This window comes from Ambystoma mexicanum, chromosome 3p (genome assembly GCF_040938575.1).
Source record: "Ambystoma mexicanum isolate Mex_15411 chromosome 3p, UKY_AmexF1_1, whole genome shotgun sequence".
Taxonomy (NCBI): Eukaryota; Metazoa; Chordata; class Amphibia; order Caudata; family Ambystomatidae; genus Ambystoma; species Ambystoma mexicanum.
In genome coordinates this window covers 911,647,588-911,664,245 of record NC_090925.1, presented here as the reverse complement: position 1 = coordinate 911,664,245, position 16,658 = coordinate 911,647,588, and the positions used below count along the sequence as shown (strand labels likewise).

The 16,658-nt window shown below is 44.5% G+C and overlaps 1 protein-coding gene across 1 annotated transcript in view; it reads left to right on the top strand.

Annotated features, from left to right (window-relative positions):
* Positions 1-16,658, top strand: part of LOC138581100 (uncharacterized) — a 604,063-nt gene that overhangs the window by 495,297 nt on the left and 92,108 nt on the right. The window contains exon 11 of the mRNA XM_069652175.1: positions 4,580-4,645. Within this exon, the coding sequence (XP_069508276.1) occupies positions 4,580-4,645 (66 nt within the window). The remainder of the gene's footprint in view (positions 1-4,579; positions 4,646-16,658) is intronic.

Genomic DNA, 16,658 nt, shown 5'->3' with positions numbered 1-16,658 from the left:
ACCAGTATAATTATGTTCTATAAACTCATTAATCTTATAGGATTTTTTCTCTGAACTATTTATATGAAAATCCTTTGGGTACAATTTAATGAGATTACAATTTACAAAGACATGCATGCAGACTGCATAAAATGCTATCTGTATCGCTGTCCACAAAGCTCAAAAACGGATTTTGGGTTTGATTGAAATCTCACTTGATTTTGAAAGCAGCGAGAATGCACTATACATTTGCCATTTAATCAATGTGTTTTGGTATCACCATCCCAAGCCGCCTCCTTTTTGGGACATAATAGGAAAAATTAAAATGGTGGCTACCGAGCAGATATTTTATTTGGGAAATTATTATACTCACTTTGGGTTAGTCTTTAAATTATGTGTTCAGATTTATTGAAATACAGCTGGCGGTGGCAAGCAATCAACATGAACCCTGGAAAAAGGGTAACCTATATAATTTTTACACAAATAGATATTGGATAATATTTTTGATCTTTTGTTTAGTGTTCAGTATACACTTTTTGGTGACCTAACCCCAGTATTTCCTTATTCTCAGGATGTAAATGAGGTGTGTCTTTTAGCAGCCCTGATTTTTAATCCTGTAATATAATGACCCAGGAACTGGAAATGTTATTTATCTACCAAAGGTTTTGATATTTTAATATTCCTATTTTGGAAAATGCTAATGATTGTGTAGTGCCAACCTGCAATTCCGAAGGTCTCCTGTTATTGGGTGACATTTATCTCAGTTAAATGTCACAAAAAACCTAAAGGTGAACACTTCTAAACGGAATGTTCTTGAATTTGGAAAATTGCGTCAGCAACTTAGAACTATTTGAGCATATGGCAAAAATATAGTGTGTGTAAAACAGTTTTGATAATTGGGAGTTGCATTCACTAAGATCTGTTTAAAACATTTCAAGTTTTATGCTAGGAGCCACTGAAAAAGCTGTGCTCATTTGTGAATGAAATGCAGGACATGACACGAGCGCATGGTCCTCAAAACGTGAATAATAATGCAAAGATGTAGGTCAATCACAAACCTCAATCCAATATGCAATAAGTATACTTGGGTGGGAGGGTTTATATTAAATTATGGAAGCTGCAGCAATGTTTTATAAAGATAATTTTTTAGAACTAAAGTTATGACTTTAAAACAGAAGAAATAGGTTCCTTCACTGGCATCCTCACCACACAAAATTCGTGCAATCCTAAGAAATCCTGTTGATCATACTTAAATGGCAAAATTGATTGTGTAGCAAACAGTAACCACTATAAAACGTAAGTGCCATAAAGCACAAGAGCTGGGGACTGCTCTCCATTCTCCCTAAGCAGCTTGCCTGGAACAGTTGCACCTAACATTTATTTAAGCTTGCCGCCTACCACCAGCAAGCCTAGACAGGGGCCCAGGTAATTTCTGCCTTACGATTGGAGCCTTTTGTATGTTGCAGGTTGGGCAGCAGGGGTCCTGGCAATCGACCCTGGAGCTGACAGAGACTGCAGCCTCATGTGTTAGGTAGCGCCTAAGCTTTGTCTCACAATCCATGACAGCGGATTCACCCGTTTTATGTCTGTATTTGTATTTAATTGAAGAAAAATGATGTACATTTCGATACAAAGTGACTTACAATAACACATTTACAGATAGCAGAGGCACTCCCCAGAACAATGCCTGTGCAATAGCACAAATATGAGAACAAGTGGTGAGCCAGTTTATGACAGTGTATACTAGGTGGGACATAGGCCAGGGACAAAGCAAACAATACAAATATAAGAAACCAGTGATTTGCAAAGATAACATTAATCTAGAGGGGCAAGTGCCAACTCAAGAAGAGTTATATACAGATATACAAAATTACATGTTTGCATTATTACGTGGCACGGAAGTGATCGGTTGGGTCAAGGATATGGTTTATAGGAACATAAGCTGGGTTGGCGCTGCAAAGGATGAGTGCTAATTCCATAGGAGAGGTGGAGGGGGCGTATTTCAGAGTAGAAGGGGTAGTGGGAAGGGAGAACAAGGATGTTTCGGGGAGTACAACAGATTTTAGAGATTTTAACAGAAAAATATTGGGCAAAGTCATTAACAGAGGGGGCAGCGGATATTGGCTTGTGTTGTGTGATCACAGCTTGGAGAATAGATGATACTTTATGGGGGGTGATTGCAAAGGTTAAGAGATTAGATATGTGAAGTCGGAGGATTTGGGAGAGCCCAGTGCATGGGTGAGAGCCTCAAGGGGATTTTTGTAGGCTATGAGTAGGGTGTGGCTCCATGATTTGCACCAGTGTCTTAAGTCATTGCATATTTGTTTTGAGGGTCTGGATCTCAGAGATGAATTTGGACTGGGGATTGGAAGGTGCGACTATGGGTGCAGGAAAGTATTGGTCAAAGGGAGTCCTAAGTGCATAGTGAAAGTCAGAAAAAGCAGGTCATTAGAAGAGACATGGATCAGGGAGAGAGACCGGAGAGAGGACCTCACATCAGCAAGGTTAGGGGCAAGAGAGCTCTGTTGAATTTCCTCTTGGTAATTGAAGAGATGAGAGGAGGTGAAAAGCGTGACCAAGATGCTAAGGTGAACAATGGAGTGATCAAAGGGAGGGTGGTCAATGGAGAGATCAGAGAAGAAGAGAAAAGTAGAGAGGTCAAGAGAGTTCCCATCAAAGTGGTTGTGGAGTGAGGGCTTGAGAAGGTTGAAGTCCGCCAGCATGAAAATGGTATGCCTGCAGGAAATGAGTCCAGGAGAAAGTTCAAGATGACGATGTTGAGAGAGCCACGGGGTCAACAGAGATCCAGAACAGTGAGAGTAGGAGGAGGGAGGATTTGAATAATAGCATATTCAAAAGTGGAAGGGGTGATGTAAGGTGGGATCGCGGGAAGTGTTGAGGGCCTTATCGATAAGGAACCCCACTCCACCACCCTTCCCAACAGGAAGGTGAGGGTGGGAGGAGGCAGCAGAGTCGGTTGGAGGGGTACTAGTGTAGCAGAGTTATGAGGAAAGATCCAGGTTCTTCTAATAGCAACAAGTAAATATTGACTGTCATACTAGTCAAAGTGGTCAGTGATGTAGGAAGACTTGTTGCAGAGGAAGTGTGCATTCTAGAGGCCGTGTGAAGCAGTGCAGAAGGTGCAGGGAACAATCTGTTTCTTTGCAGTAGGCAATGGAGATAGATGAGGTTGGATACCTGGAAGAACGGGAACATCGGGTTTGAGGGGGGTGGGTGCAGGGGAAGAGGAGGGAGATGGAGCGAGATGGCAAGGGGCAGAGTGAATTGGAAGGTAGACCCAACTGTTGCTAAAGGCTATTAGAGAAGGGGAGGAGTATACGGAGTACAAGGAGGAATGGACTGAAATCAAGGTGCATGATGGTGGGTAGAGGAAATATGCAAGTGAACACAGTAAACATAATATTGCAAAGTATATAAAAAGCAGGAAACAGCTACACAATGTGGTAGCCTGTAGTAAATGCAGAAGTAAAGATGCCAAATTAGAAGAGCTGAAGTTGCTGAGTCATTATGGGGTAACAGCTAGCGATATAAATGCAGGACACAAACAAGATAGGGACTTGTTTTGCAGCTGGCACAAGAAATGTATAGTACCCCCAACAATTTAGAACAATAAGCGAAAAGCTCTTTTATTACATGGCTTATGTACCACTGTTCTCATATCTTACTGAACCTAGCAGATACACCAATGTTCTATGTTCTCAGTAACTGTTGCTTCAGAACTTGGATGTTTCAGTGCTCAGAGCTCAGGTGGTGCAAATATTCAGAACATAGCATTTGCAGCTCAGGCACAGGAAGGACACAGAATAGGAGCCAGATAAACCAAATAGCAAGCGGCAGAAAGAGATCCACTTTGTGCAATCTCAGGCCTTAGATCTTGAGTCGGGCTGGGTTATCTCCCTAATTCACTCGCTCGCGCTCTAGCCCATCACAGAGAGGGTCACTCACTTCCACCTGACACTGCTAACCACTGAGCCTCTGCTCTCCTGCACATTCTGCTCCCCACACTCCTAGGACACGCCTTTCGCCAGCCAAAGCACACATGCGGCCACTTCTCCATTGAACCTGCTCAGGTGGTGCAAATATTCAGAACATTGCATTTGTAGCTAAGGCACAGGAAGGACACAGAATAGGAGCCAGATAAACCAAATAGCAAGCGGCAGAAAGAGATCCACTTTGTGCAATCTCAGGCCTTAGATCTTGAGTCGGGCTGGGTTATCTCCCCAATTCACTCGCTCGCACTCTAGCCCGTCACAGAGAGGGTCACTCACTTCCACCTGACACTGCTAACCACTGAACCTCTGCTCTCCTGCACATTCTGCTCTCCACACTCCTAGGACATGCCTGTCGCCAGCCAAAGCACACATGCGGCCACTTCTCCATTGCCCCTGTTGAGACCAATCACCTCTCCTTCAATACTCCTTCTAAAATAGATCAGTCAATTCCATTAGAAGCTTTTGGAGGTTCCATGTGAGTACTTCTTTCATAGGTCCCTCTGTCCATCTCTTTCTGGCAGCATCCTTTCCTATGTACACATCGGTCTGTCGCTGCCCACTGACAGTCTACTTTCCTACCTCCACAGGGGACAATCTGGAGTACGAGAATGTTCCAGAGAAGAAGGAGCCAGCACATGCCAGTGTTAATTATGGTATTTCCTGATGGTCACATGAAGACATGTTGACTTTGTTCAATGTTTTCTTTTCTGTGGTGTGGGTTTGTTTTTGGAGGGCGGGGCGGATAAGAGAGGTTGTTGCTTGGGCGAAAAGAGTTCATATGCTGAGGCAGGAGTGTGTTTTCAGAACCAGTGGGTGGAGATATTCCATTATGGGCTGATTGGCTGCTGGAGGTGAACTAACGGTATTACCCATTTTGTTTGAATTTTTTTGTTCACATGCTTCATCTGACTGAATTTACCCTGAACCTTTTGACCTTTTACTCTTTTGTTTGCACATAACCGAAAATGAGGAGCGGGGGCTGCGGGTGTGTTCCCTATCCCCCATGTGCAGTATTTTGGGGTTTCGGGGGTGCAGGGGTGTCCCCCGCTTCCATAGCATTGGCGGCGAGCACAAAAAAAAATGAATGAGAAAAACGGGGCCCGAGCAAATAGGCTGAGGGCAGTTCGGCCACGAACAAATGCGGCACGAACAATCAACCCAGAATCAAACTAACTGCTTTCCTGAAACAATGTATTTGACAACCAAGTCACGAGCTTTGATTTGATCGTGAATGTATTACAGGGTTTCAAAACCCATCTGTGGACATCAGCAGCCACGATTCTAAAACATGATGGCCAGAATCTAAGGTTTGACATAAGCCTGAGGTTTTTGATCATCTGTTTAGTGAACAGGTGAAGATTCTACCACTTCCACCCCTTGGGGCAGTCAGGTGGGAAGCTTGTGAGCCTATGAGAACGCTACACGGCACACAAATCGAGATAGACTCCTGCTTCACAGCCCAATGGCACATTTACAATAGACAAATCATTATTAATACGCCATAACTTTACTGAAGAAAAAATTGATGATTTTGGCATGGGGAAGGGCTCAAACAGTTATTGCAAAGAAGGTAGCAGGCGCTCCTCTCCAGAAAGAACATGGCATGATAACCTGTTCTGAGATGAGAGTTTGCAGCACATGCTTTTTTCTCACTGTACCTTTCACAGATGGGAAATATCCATTTGCCTATCAGTCTTTGTCCCGACCACATGGGCAGTCCAGCACCGAAATGCTATGGCAATTCCTCTCTGAACAAGAGTACCAAAAGCAACCCCATACAAGTGTTTCAGCCGTGTTGGGCCTTATCAGTGAGGTGAAGCTTTGTCTCTCTGAGCACAGTGAGCAGGGAGTCCACATCTGGTGAAGGGGGGGCCCTCTCTATGTTGCAAACTGGTATGATTCATTGCTTTACTGTACTGCAAAGTATTTATATGTACTAATCCATCATTAAGTATAATGAGCAGCCCCTCCAATACGCTATTTTAGACTTCGTATTCTGGTGTTGCCCACAAGGGGACCACTGTGATAAATTGTGCACCTGAAGCACGAAAGAAAAGAATTATCGCTGATAATACAATTCAATTTGACCCAACTGAAGTGAAACAGTGCAGCGTAATAAAGACCACAACTACCTTGGTGCAAAATAGCGGGAGGCTCTGAAGTAATACAAGCACCTTTCACTAACAGAAAACAAATGGTGCAGCTTTACACATTAACAACTGATATGCCGACTTATATAAATACATCAAAGACGGCTAAACAGCCAACGCCAGCACTGCAAAGACGTACCTCAAAGAAATCTGTTACCTTAACTCCGGTGAGCAATAAACCACCAGCCTCCCTGGATATCCGAGATTTCTGCATTAGTCGCAGTCCAACGAAAAATAATCCACCATTGCAGAGCAGCAGCTCACTAACATCAGCACCCCCGCGAACGACAAAAATGAGCGAAGAGAATCAAACAGCTGATGTTCCTGACGCAACGTTCCCTATTCACATTACAGGAACATCCAATGCCGAACGACTGCAGGAGACAGGGCCGTCACGAGGGAGGTGCAGAGGGGGCAAACTGCCCCGGGCCTCGCCCTCAGGGGGGCCTCGCGCCCTTGTCACCCATATCAAGAAGCTCAGTCAGTGTTATTTACTTTTTTGTTCCGAGATTGCACAGATCAAAATGATCACAAACCCCAGGGCCCAGTCAAACTGAGAGCTGAGCCCCAGCCTGGCTTTGCATTCAGTGACTCTGCTTCCAGTCATCCTTTCTTGATGAAAATGTCTGTTTGTATATGCAGTGGCCTTGAGAAACGCTGCTGCCTGGGCAGGGCCCAGGGCTAGAATGTATTGGAAATCACATCGTCAGTTTCATTTCCCCATGGAGATTCTCTGGAGCTGTGAAAGAAGGCAGGTGTGGGGAGCTCCGAGAGAGGTCATGACGAATCCCCCATGTGCTTTTTGTAGCGAATTTTGCCCAGAGGACCCGGCCCTTCAGTGCAGCCGTGACTTAAATATATTGCTGCAGTGCACAGTCAGTGGCTATTTCCAGAACAGAGAGCTGATTTCAGAACTCCAGCAATGGAGAGTGTTGCGAGGAAAGAGGCAGCTGGACTGAAGGGGTTAAGAGGGACACGAGAGAGACACAGAGAGATTAACAGAGAGGTCATCAGATGGCAATGAAGTAAGATTTGGGGACCGAAACCTAAGGCAGGCACAGGCAGCGAAGGTGAAGGTATCAGCTCGGCTCGGCCTCGGGTGGGCCTTGCAGGGTTTTGTGCATGTTGCGTGGCCTCCTTGTGGAACCAGATACGATCTCTCCTTCCGATTGTGCGACTGTAAGTAATTTTGTCTTAACAATAGTTTACTCCAAGCAGTGTGTCAGTTTCAAAAGACTACAAAACTCCAAATTACCTAGGGTAGAGAGCCGTCTCTCACCCCACTCCGACCTCCACCATTCCTGAGTGCCTGGACTGGCCTTGTACTGTGCTTTGACTCCTCAGCGACATCGGTGCACCCTGTTTGCAAGCATTCTTTTGCACAGCTGGATGAGCTTTCCAGGTTCACCTTCATTTAAATTACATGATATACCATCAGGAGTAAAACACAGGAAACAGCTCAGGTATGTGTGGGGGCATAGAATGCAGAAAAGACAGTGAAATGAAAATGGTATAATGAAGGGGCATAGAGTGGATGAAGGTTGTGTGGCGGAAATGGGGAAAAGACAGCGAGTGTAGTGAAGTGAGGAGGAGGTTAACCAATGATGGAGGAAGGAGAGGTGGAGAAAGACCATTGAAAAAGAAATGGTGAGGAGGGGGGCAGGAGGTAACAACAGTGGGACAGAGATAGAGATTAACAGGAAGAGGGTGTAAAAGATTGGAAGCAAAGGGAAGAGAAGTCCAATGAGCTCAAATAATGTTAATCTTCTTCACAAAAGTTTTCAGATTTGCAATTGGTGACAAAAGCCCGAAGCACCCACCACATTCCACGCCACACTTGCTTGATCTGGTTAACATCTTTGTGGTTCTCTGGCCCGCGCCTCTTTGATTAAAAAGCAGGACCAGAGCAGTACAGCGCCTAGAGGCAATTCAGGTTACAAAAGTGCTTTGTGTGCTCACTCTCCCACATGAGAGAAATGTACATAATGGGCTGAGGAATCATTTTTCAGGCTAAGAATTGTGTGTTACACAGATGTACTGATTTAGGCAAGTCCAGCATTTTAACTGAGCCTTAGCAGTGTTCCAAACTGTGAGTGACAGTCTCTTAATCCGGCTGTGGTCCTGTTGCATAGTTTAGACTTGGGACTTTATGGTAATGTACCAACGGCCCAGTCAACCTTCAAGGGCAGGGGCCCATAATTCCTGTTCTCTGCTTTCTTTATTCGAATCAAGGAGCTACAGCACCTTCAATACTGCTTTCAAAGTCTTGGGTAAAAGGACTGGAATTATTTTGCCAACTCCAAGTGGCCCATTTTCTGTGCCATTGCCTTCGGGGTGATAGTTTTGCATTGCATAAAGTGCCTTACTGCCCAGACTTCAAAGCACTCTCTTCATACAGGAGAGACACTTAGTTTGATCATGTGTCGCCAGCACCTTACTGTATGCATGTATCAGTCAGTTGGCATAACATCTATGCAGTTAGGCCTCCATAATTAAACTGCTGCCTGTGTACTACCTACCAAATTCACTGTAAATGATAAGGCTTTTACCAAATGTTTATCACATATTGTGCGGCAAAATACATTATTTCAAATCATTGTTTAAAAAAATGTTTTTGTGTGACCCACCAGAATTCTCAAGGGCATGCTGGGAAACTGTGCTAATTTTCACTAAATAGGTGGCAATGTTAACCCTCCCCTTCAGTGAAAAAATGGTTGCATTGAAGTAATTGATTGTGAGACAAAACCTGAAAAGAGCAGCATACCAAAATGTCCCCTCATTGGACACTTGTGAGTTGTGAATGTTACAATCCTCCTCCAGGAAAATTAAGCCAACCACTGTTGTATTAGAGTGAAGATAGGGAGGAATGGCATATGAGGTGAGGGGCAGTCTGTAGGTGCTGTTCGGTAGGTTGTGTGCCCACCCATTGACTGCCCAGGGCCATGCTAATCCCTATGGCCATTCCTGCCCCTCCCCACCCAAAACACCTCTTCATGGGAACTATTTGAGCTAGCTTTCTCAAGTCTTACCATCGAACTATGCACTCAAGTGCCCTCCAGTGTGTTTTCAAAGCAGTCTTCTAAAGGTTAGTGGCTCAATTGGAATTGTAACCGTGCTACTCGTGTCATACAACATGTTTTACCAGGCCTGCCTTCAGCCACTCGAGTTCTAAGCACTCTGTGTTTCCTTCACTGAAATCCTGTTAAAACCAACCATTGGCAAAGTCAAAAGGGTTTGGCTTGTGTCTAGGTATTACACTTTTGCCAGGCACTGCTATTAGATGCCCAGGACAGTCACACCATTTTGCGTATGCTACTATCAATGGCCAGTTAATACCATTATGGCTGTGCCTGGCAAGTGCTTTCCCATGCCTACACAAAAGCCCAAACTTTTGGCAATTGTTTCCATATTGTGAACTTCAAAGTGCATCATGACCTGGGTCATGCTTCCGGGTGCTTAGTCCCTTAACATTAACCAGCCCCGCCCGCTATGATACAAAAATAAGGCTGGAATATTCAGCATAGAAAAATGGCTTTGCTTTGCTTTAGTTGATTTGCAGCCATAATAATAAACCATATATGGGTTCTTCCATGCATAAACTCAAATGGAGATTACTCACTTTGCTCGTTTGTGGCGCCCGCTGGCCAAGTGCAAAAAATAAAGGGGCCTCACAAAAGTGTTTGCCCTGGGCCTCACATCACCCTGTGACAGCCCTGGCAGGAGAGGCTCGAACAACTAGAGGTTGGAACTACCAGGCCTCATACAAGATCTAAAGGCATCAAATTCAAGCGCTCTCAGGTCCATAATTCAGCTTGTTCGTGCGAGAATTCTATGTCTGTAAATGAAAGCAAAGAGCTTGCAACTCCCAAAAAGAACATTAAGCCTCCCACGATAGATTTGGCATACTCACCTTCACTTGACATCTCAATTCAGGCAAGTTTTGCTGAACCAATTGATAATCTGAATCTTTCAAGTTCACCTTCTATGTTTCAGCAAGACGGTAGCGTTTCCCCCATAGTGTCTATTTTCTTTGTTGCGCCAACTCCAAGACGCCCAACTGCGTCATCATGTTACAACGGGCACTCGAAACAGCAAGAACAAATAAACCAACAATCCTTGCTTGAGATTACATTGTCATCAATCAATGTAGCTATAACCAGCCTGAGCAGATTGTTTGCTGCATCAGATGACAAACTGACCTTACAATCAATTCAAATAAAACAAATTATGGACTGGATGTCCAAAAATGGTCAGTTGCAAACAGAAGCTGAAATAGCTCCAAAAGAGTCTAGTACTCTGAGTAAGTCACCACAGAGTGAGCCACAGCTTCAATCATCAAAAGAAAGACCGTTGAAGTCAACTTTACTGGCGTTTGCTGAAGTGATTCGTCCAGTCAGTGAAGAACACATCATACTAAATGAAACCCAAAACCTGCGTATGCAGAATGATGGCATTCGCGGAACGGCAAGTCCAACAAAACAACAAAATTATGACATCTTTCAAGCAGAACGAGTGCCCAATGTTGCACCGAAAAATAATAAAGCACTCACTAAACCAAAAGTAATTCAAATAAAAAAATCTAAGAACATCAAAACAACTGGTGGCAGTACCAAATCGGCATCTTGCCAATTCATCAAGAAACTTATTGCAGTGCAAAAACAAAATGCAAGCCTGACAGTCATGATCAAATATAAAAACATCCCAAAAGCTACCAAGAATACAAATGCACAAGGAGTTATGCCCACTGGAACAGATCACTTACCTTTAGATGACCTAATTTCTGAAATAGCTTTTGCAGAAAAAATTAGCGGAAGAAACAGTGAGCAAGAGCTCAGCCTCTCAAAAGGCTACAACTAAACAAAACCAGAAAGGAGGGAAAACTAATGCCAACTGCAAAGGCAATGAAGGACAAAGAGACAAAGAAGCTCGCAGCCAAGAAATACAAGAAGCTGTTGATGCTTATTTGGCTTCGCAGTCTGGTGAAAATTCACTGCAAACAGTGAAAACTTTGTCCCATTCTCACCACTTAGAAAACTCTAAACCAGAGAGTAATCACTGTGGCTGCAATTTTCAATTAAATTCAAATAGACCCTCCAATATCCCCCAACAGGTGACTGAAAAATGTACCGCTCAGTGCCAACAAAAAATCGATTGCCAAAAAACCAAGATACAAAAGTATCGGTCACACGTAATGACGGAATGGCAAAGAAAGAGACTAGCAAGAATAAAATGGCCCAACACACAGACATCATGACATGCCGGCCAGCTCCATTTAAACAATTTACCTTATGTCGAGCCAATATCTTAAGTATATTCAAAGACATCTCCATTCTAGGTAAAGTGACCACAGTTGACATAGCCCAAGTTGAATTACCTAATGTATATGAGCCAGAGCGGTCAGATTATGGATTCCATCAGGCATAGTGTCTAATGCCATCTGGATGGCTAGAGTGGAATTATTCAACCTAGGATTTATCATCCAACAAGATCCAGAGAACGCCTCTTGAGATAAGATGTTTGCAACCACTCCTTTGCCTCAGGATCCTTCCTCTCCCCTCTGGAGCACTCTTTTGAGCATCCTCTTCTCAAGAAACCCACAGCTGATCCTTCTTGTCCAGCTAACTATCGCCCAATTTCCATTACTCCCTTTCTTGGCAAACTCCTGGAGATGTTGGCCATCTCTCAGCTTAACCTTCATTCCAATTCTGTTGGCTGTCTCCATGACCAGCAGTCTGGCTTCATAGCTGCCAGAAGAACGGAAACTGCTCTCCTGAACATCTGTGAAGATCTGCTCTCCAACCTTGACTCTAACATTCCCTCTGTCCTCATCCTCCTCGATCTCTCTTCTGCCTTCAACACGGTCAACCATACCATCCTGCTCAACCGTCTCTGTGAAAACCTGGGTATCACTGATCAGGCTCTGGCCTGGCTGACCTCTTTCCTCTCAGATCGACCCTCCCAGGTCCAACTTGGGTCCTTCCTTTCATCCATCTTCCTCTCTACCTGTGGTGTTCCCCAGGGGTCTAACCTCTCGCCCTGGCTTTTCAACTAATACCTGGCAACTCTCGCCCACTGCATTGCCACTTTCTGCTCAAATTTCCAGTGCTACGCTGACGACACTCAACTCATTTTCAGGCTGCCCTCTGCCACCTCCTCTCGCTCTCTCATCTCTGATTGCTTAACTGCCATTCAAGATTGGTGTGCCACCAATGATCTTTGTCTGAATGCCAGCAAGACGGAGATCCTCCTCATCGGCACACCTTCACCATCCTTTCCCCTCACTCTCTGGCCAGCCTCCATTGGCCCTCCTCCTACCCCCACCTGCGAGACTAAGGACCTCGGGGTCATCTTTGACTCCAGCCTTTCCTTCTCCGCCCACATCTCTGAGGTCTCTAAAAAGTCACATTTCCGACTGCACCTCCTCAGAGGTACTCTGCCTTTCCTCTCCTTCCCCCAGAAGCTCATGGTATCCCAAGCTCTGGTTCTCTCTAGCTTGGACTATTGTAACAGCCTCTTTCTAAATCTACCTGCCTCTACTCTCCGCCCTCTGTAACTAATCCAGAACAGGACTGCGAGACTTGTCCTTGGCCTCAAGCCCTGGGATCGTATCTCTCCAGCTCTGAAATCTCTCCATTGGCTCCCAGTGGATGCAATGATTAAATTCAAAACCCTCTGCATTGTCCACAAGGCTTTCTTGGGGCTGGGTCCAAAATACCTTCAGCTATCCCTCCGCAAATACCTCCCCTCTCGAGCTCTTCGCTCCTCTACCACCAACTCCCTCAGGGTCAGTCGTTTTTCAAAGAAACGAGCTGGGGGTAGATCTCTGTCTTCGGCTGGGGCCTCCCTGCCACTCTAAAACTTGAGGAGAACCATCTCTGGTTCCGGAAGCACCTCAAGACCTTCCTCTTTTCTTCTGCCTTCGCTCCCCCTCTCCCCTGCTGATCTGTTCTCTCTTGGCACTGTGCACCTGGCCACCCTCTGTCCTCGGGGCCCAGGTGCCTGCTCACCCTGCCACCCTCCCGCACTGCACCGGACCACCCCTTGCACTGGGGTCTGTATCTGTACCCATACACGCCCCCCTTTTCTTCCTGCACTTATCAGACCTACCTTCTCTGCTGCCTTAAACCTAGCACTTGCAATTTTCTGGTTGCACTACCACTATTTGTTGCCTTTATTATTTATTTATTGTTATTTATCGGTTTCTTCTCTGCTTCACACTTTCCTCTTCTCCCCCTTCCATGCACTTTCCCCTCCCCCTCTCCCCCTCTCCCATGCACTTGCACGTTCTCAATGTCACTGGGCCTAGTAAGATCGCTGTTTTGTTCTCCCGTTCCCCTCCCTTGCCTTGTCGCGCTCTGAAACACTTGTGTACGAGCATGATAGAAATAGAATATCAATGTCAATATCAACCAACTATAGAGAAATACATCTCACTTCATTGAAATCCTGTGCTACAAATATGTGACCTAACAAATCAAGCATAACTACCTTGTACAGTTGAGTCTCTGAAAGCAATCAGTAACATTAAATTGGCCAGTTGGAACATCCGTGGGAATGCTCATTTTGAGAGATCGCTAGGAACCAACTTGATTGATTACGATATATTAGTCGTGCAAGAAACTTGGCTGCTACACACGCCCACGTGGACTGACTACAACATTTTATTACTTCCAGCTATCGCTGCTTCAAAAGGACGACCAATGTCGGGACTAATGGTTGCTGTAAAGTTCAGTGCAGGATTCACCATACAGCCCTGGGCAGAACCAAAAGACGTTTTACAATTGGTCAAAATCCACCATCACAAACGAGTGATAGCGCGAATTAATATCTATAGGAATCCATCTGGCATAACCGATTCCAAGTTCTTTCGAGACCTCAAGCAATTGTTAGATATAGTAGCTGTGGACTCGCAAGTCACTAATATTGTGCTAGCGGGAGACCTGAATCTATGATGTCTCGACGAGTCCTCAGATCAACAAATTAATTCATCCAAATGGACTTCTTTGATGGCCAATGGTTCGATACCAGGAGACATTCCACCGAGTGCCATGTGGTCTAGAGGCACTTCAAACAGCACAATTGACTTTGTATATATGGATAAAACCTTACATAATCAAGCAACCACATTTGTAATCCTCGATCAAACTTATATTGACCACAAAATACTAACCCTGATTTGGAACTGGGAACTTAGTGAGATACAAGCTAGACAGTATTATGAAACCAATGTGCATGTCAACAATGGGGAATCACATATTCAATGGAGTGACCGTCGCCTAACAACATTAAATTCCATCATATCAAAAAATCTTGAAATGTATGGAAATAGTCGATATCCCAGCTGTCATGTCATTCAAGACAAATAACAACCCAATTCTAAAAACAGGTGTGCATCCAAAACACTCCTTGGACGAATTTCTAAGGAATAAAAAAGCAATTTTCAAGTTACCATGTGAAGAAAGAGCGGCAGCACTAAAATCAATTAAGTACCACTAGAGGAACTGGACTCGAAATTGCCAAGCTATGAGATACTAATGGGACGGAGAAAATATGTTAAGAGCCTTAAATTCCAAAAGTACAGCAGTAATCTGGGGAATGCTGAACAACACCGCTGGAAACACACAAACAGCAGCTCAAACAAACAGTGTTTCTGAAGACCAGCGGTTACAGCACTTCGGAGAACTATATAAAATTGGAGAAGAGAATGAGATTCTTAAATCACAAACAACCTGTTTCACCTGGCAAATGCAAATGCTGGTTGAAGATATTGAAGACTTCATCAAGAATTCAAGCGGTTCCCGAGTGCCGGGCCCGGATGGGCTAAGTAATGCCACCCTTAAAGCCAACCCGAGCAGCTGGGCCAAAATACTACATAACATATTCAATAATGTCATCGAGAACAAGTCGATACCGGAATCATGGCGCTCATTGGTGGTCATACCAATTTTCAAAAGTGGGGATCGCACGGCACCTCACAATTATAGGCCAATCTCACTTATAGATGTAATGGGGAAATCTTTTCTCGCTTCATTCTTCGAGATTTCAATACATGGACCAAGAAAGAAAGAAAACAAGATCCACATCAGGCGGGATTTTTGGCTGGTATGGGGACGGTTGTCAATCTCATGTCACTGCATGCCATCAAACATGAACATCACAGAACAAATCAACCACTCTATATGGCCTACATTGATCTACATGCAGCATTTGACTCCATTTCACGAGAACTGCTAATCAAAAAGCAGATTGCCCAGAGACCATCTTGGACATGATCCACGAACTACACACTGATACTATAATGCAGGTTAGATTAAATATAGAAGGTATGCTTTCGGTTCCACTCAAAGTTACTAGAGGCCTGAGGCAAGGTTGTATCCCTGCCTCTGCCTTATTTAATTTTTTCTTACATGGTATGCCTGAGATATTCACTGAGGTGATCACTGATGCTCCGAGATTGGGTCAGGAGAAAGTGACGGCGTTAATGTACGCGGATGATTTGATCATAATCTCCAAAACTCCAAGCGGCCGACAAAATTCATTGCAAGCATTGTCAGCATATATGACAACCAACCAGTTTACGATTAACATCTCCAAATCTAAGATCATGATTTGTAATGCACCAAGGAGCAGGTCAAACAAACCCCACTGGAAACTACAGGATGCAGAGCTCGAGGATGTAACACAGTATACCTATTTGGGAATGAAGATAGATAACAAACATTCTAACGAAGCCCATTTGGAGCTTCTGCAATCAAGAGTTACAACTGCTATTTCTCAAACCAAAGTCATTCTATATAAGTATGGTAAATTTTCAATTTCATCTGCTATTACATACTATGATCAAAAAAACAACTCCGATATTGCCATATGGACTAGAATCATGGCCTAACCTTAGAATGACATCCTACAAAAACTCGAGGGAAAATATTGGAAGTCGGTATTGAATCTACCTCAATGTGTTCCAGTGGTGTTTGTGTGCCATGAGCTTGGTTTACTATCACTAGCGATCAAATATCAACATTGCCAAATACCCTGCTTACGGCTCTTGCCTGTTTTATGTTGACAACTGATTGTGATTTTGCTAAAAAAATGGAAAACAGCAGTATTTAACATCATGGCAGAGGCTGATGTCTCCCTACAAACATTGTTGGAAGATCCAAACAGAGCAAAGAAAAAACTATATTTACATGATTGGATTAAAACACGTAAGCAATGTTCTAGATACAAAGGGCGTCATTATAAGTGAGGTGGTAAGGGGTTAATGGCGCCGGTAAAGGTGCCGGCGCCGTTAACCCCGTACTGCCTCATTACGAGGTGCCCTTGCGAGACCCGCTCTGCACGTCTGATTTTACCAGAAGTGCAGAGCGGGTCCCGCGAGGGGAGGAGGGAGCAAACAACGGGCCGCTCGTAATCGGCCCGTTGTTAGCTCCCAAACCCCCATTCCCATTTCAGCCCTATGGGGGCTGAAATGGGAATGGGGAAGGTCCGGCCCGGGTTCCTGGAGGGAGGAATTACC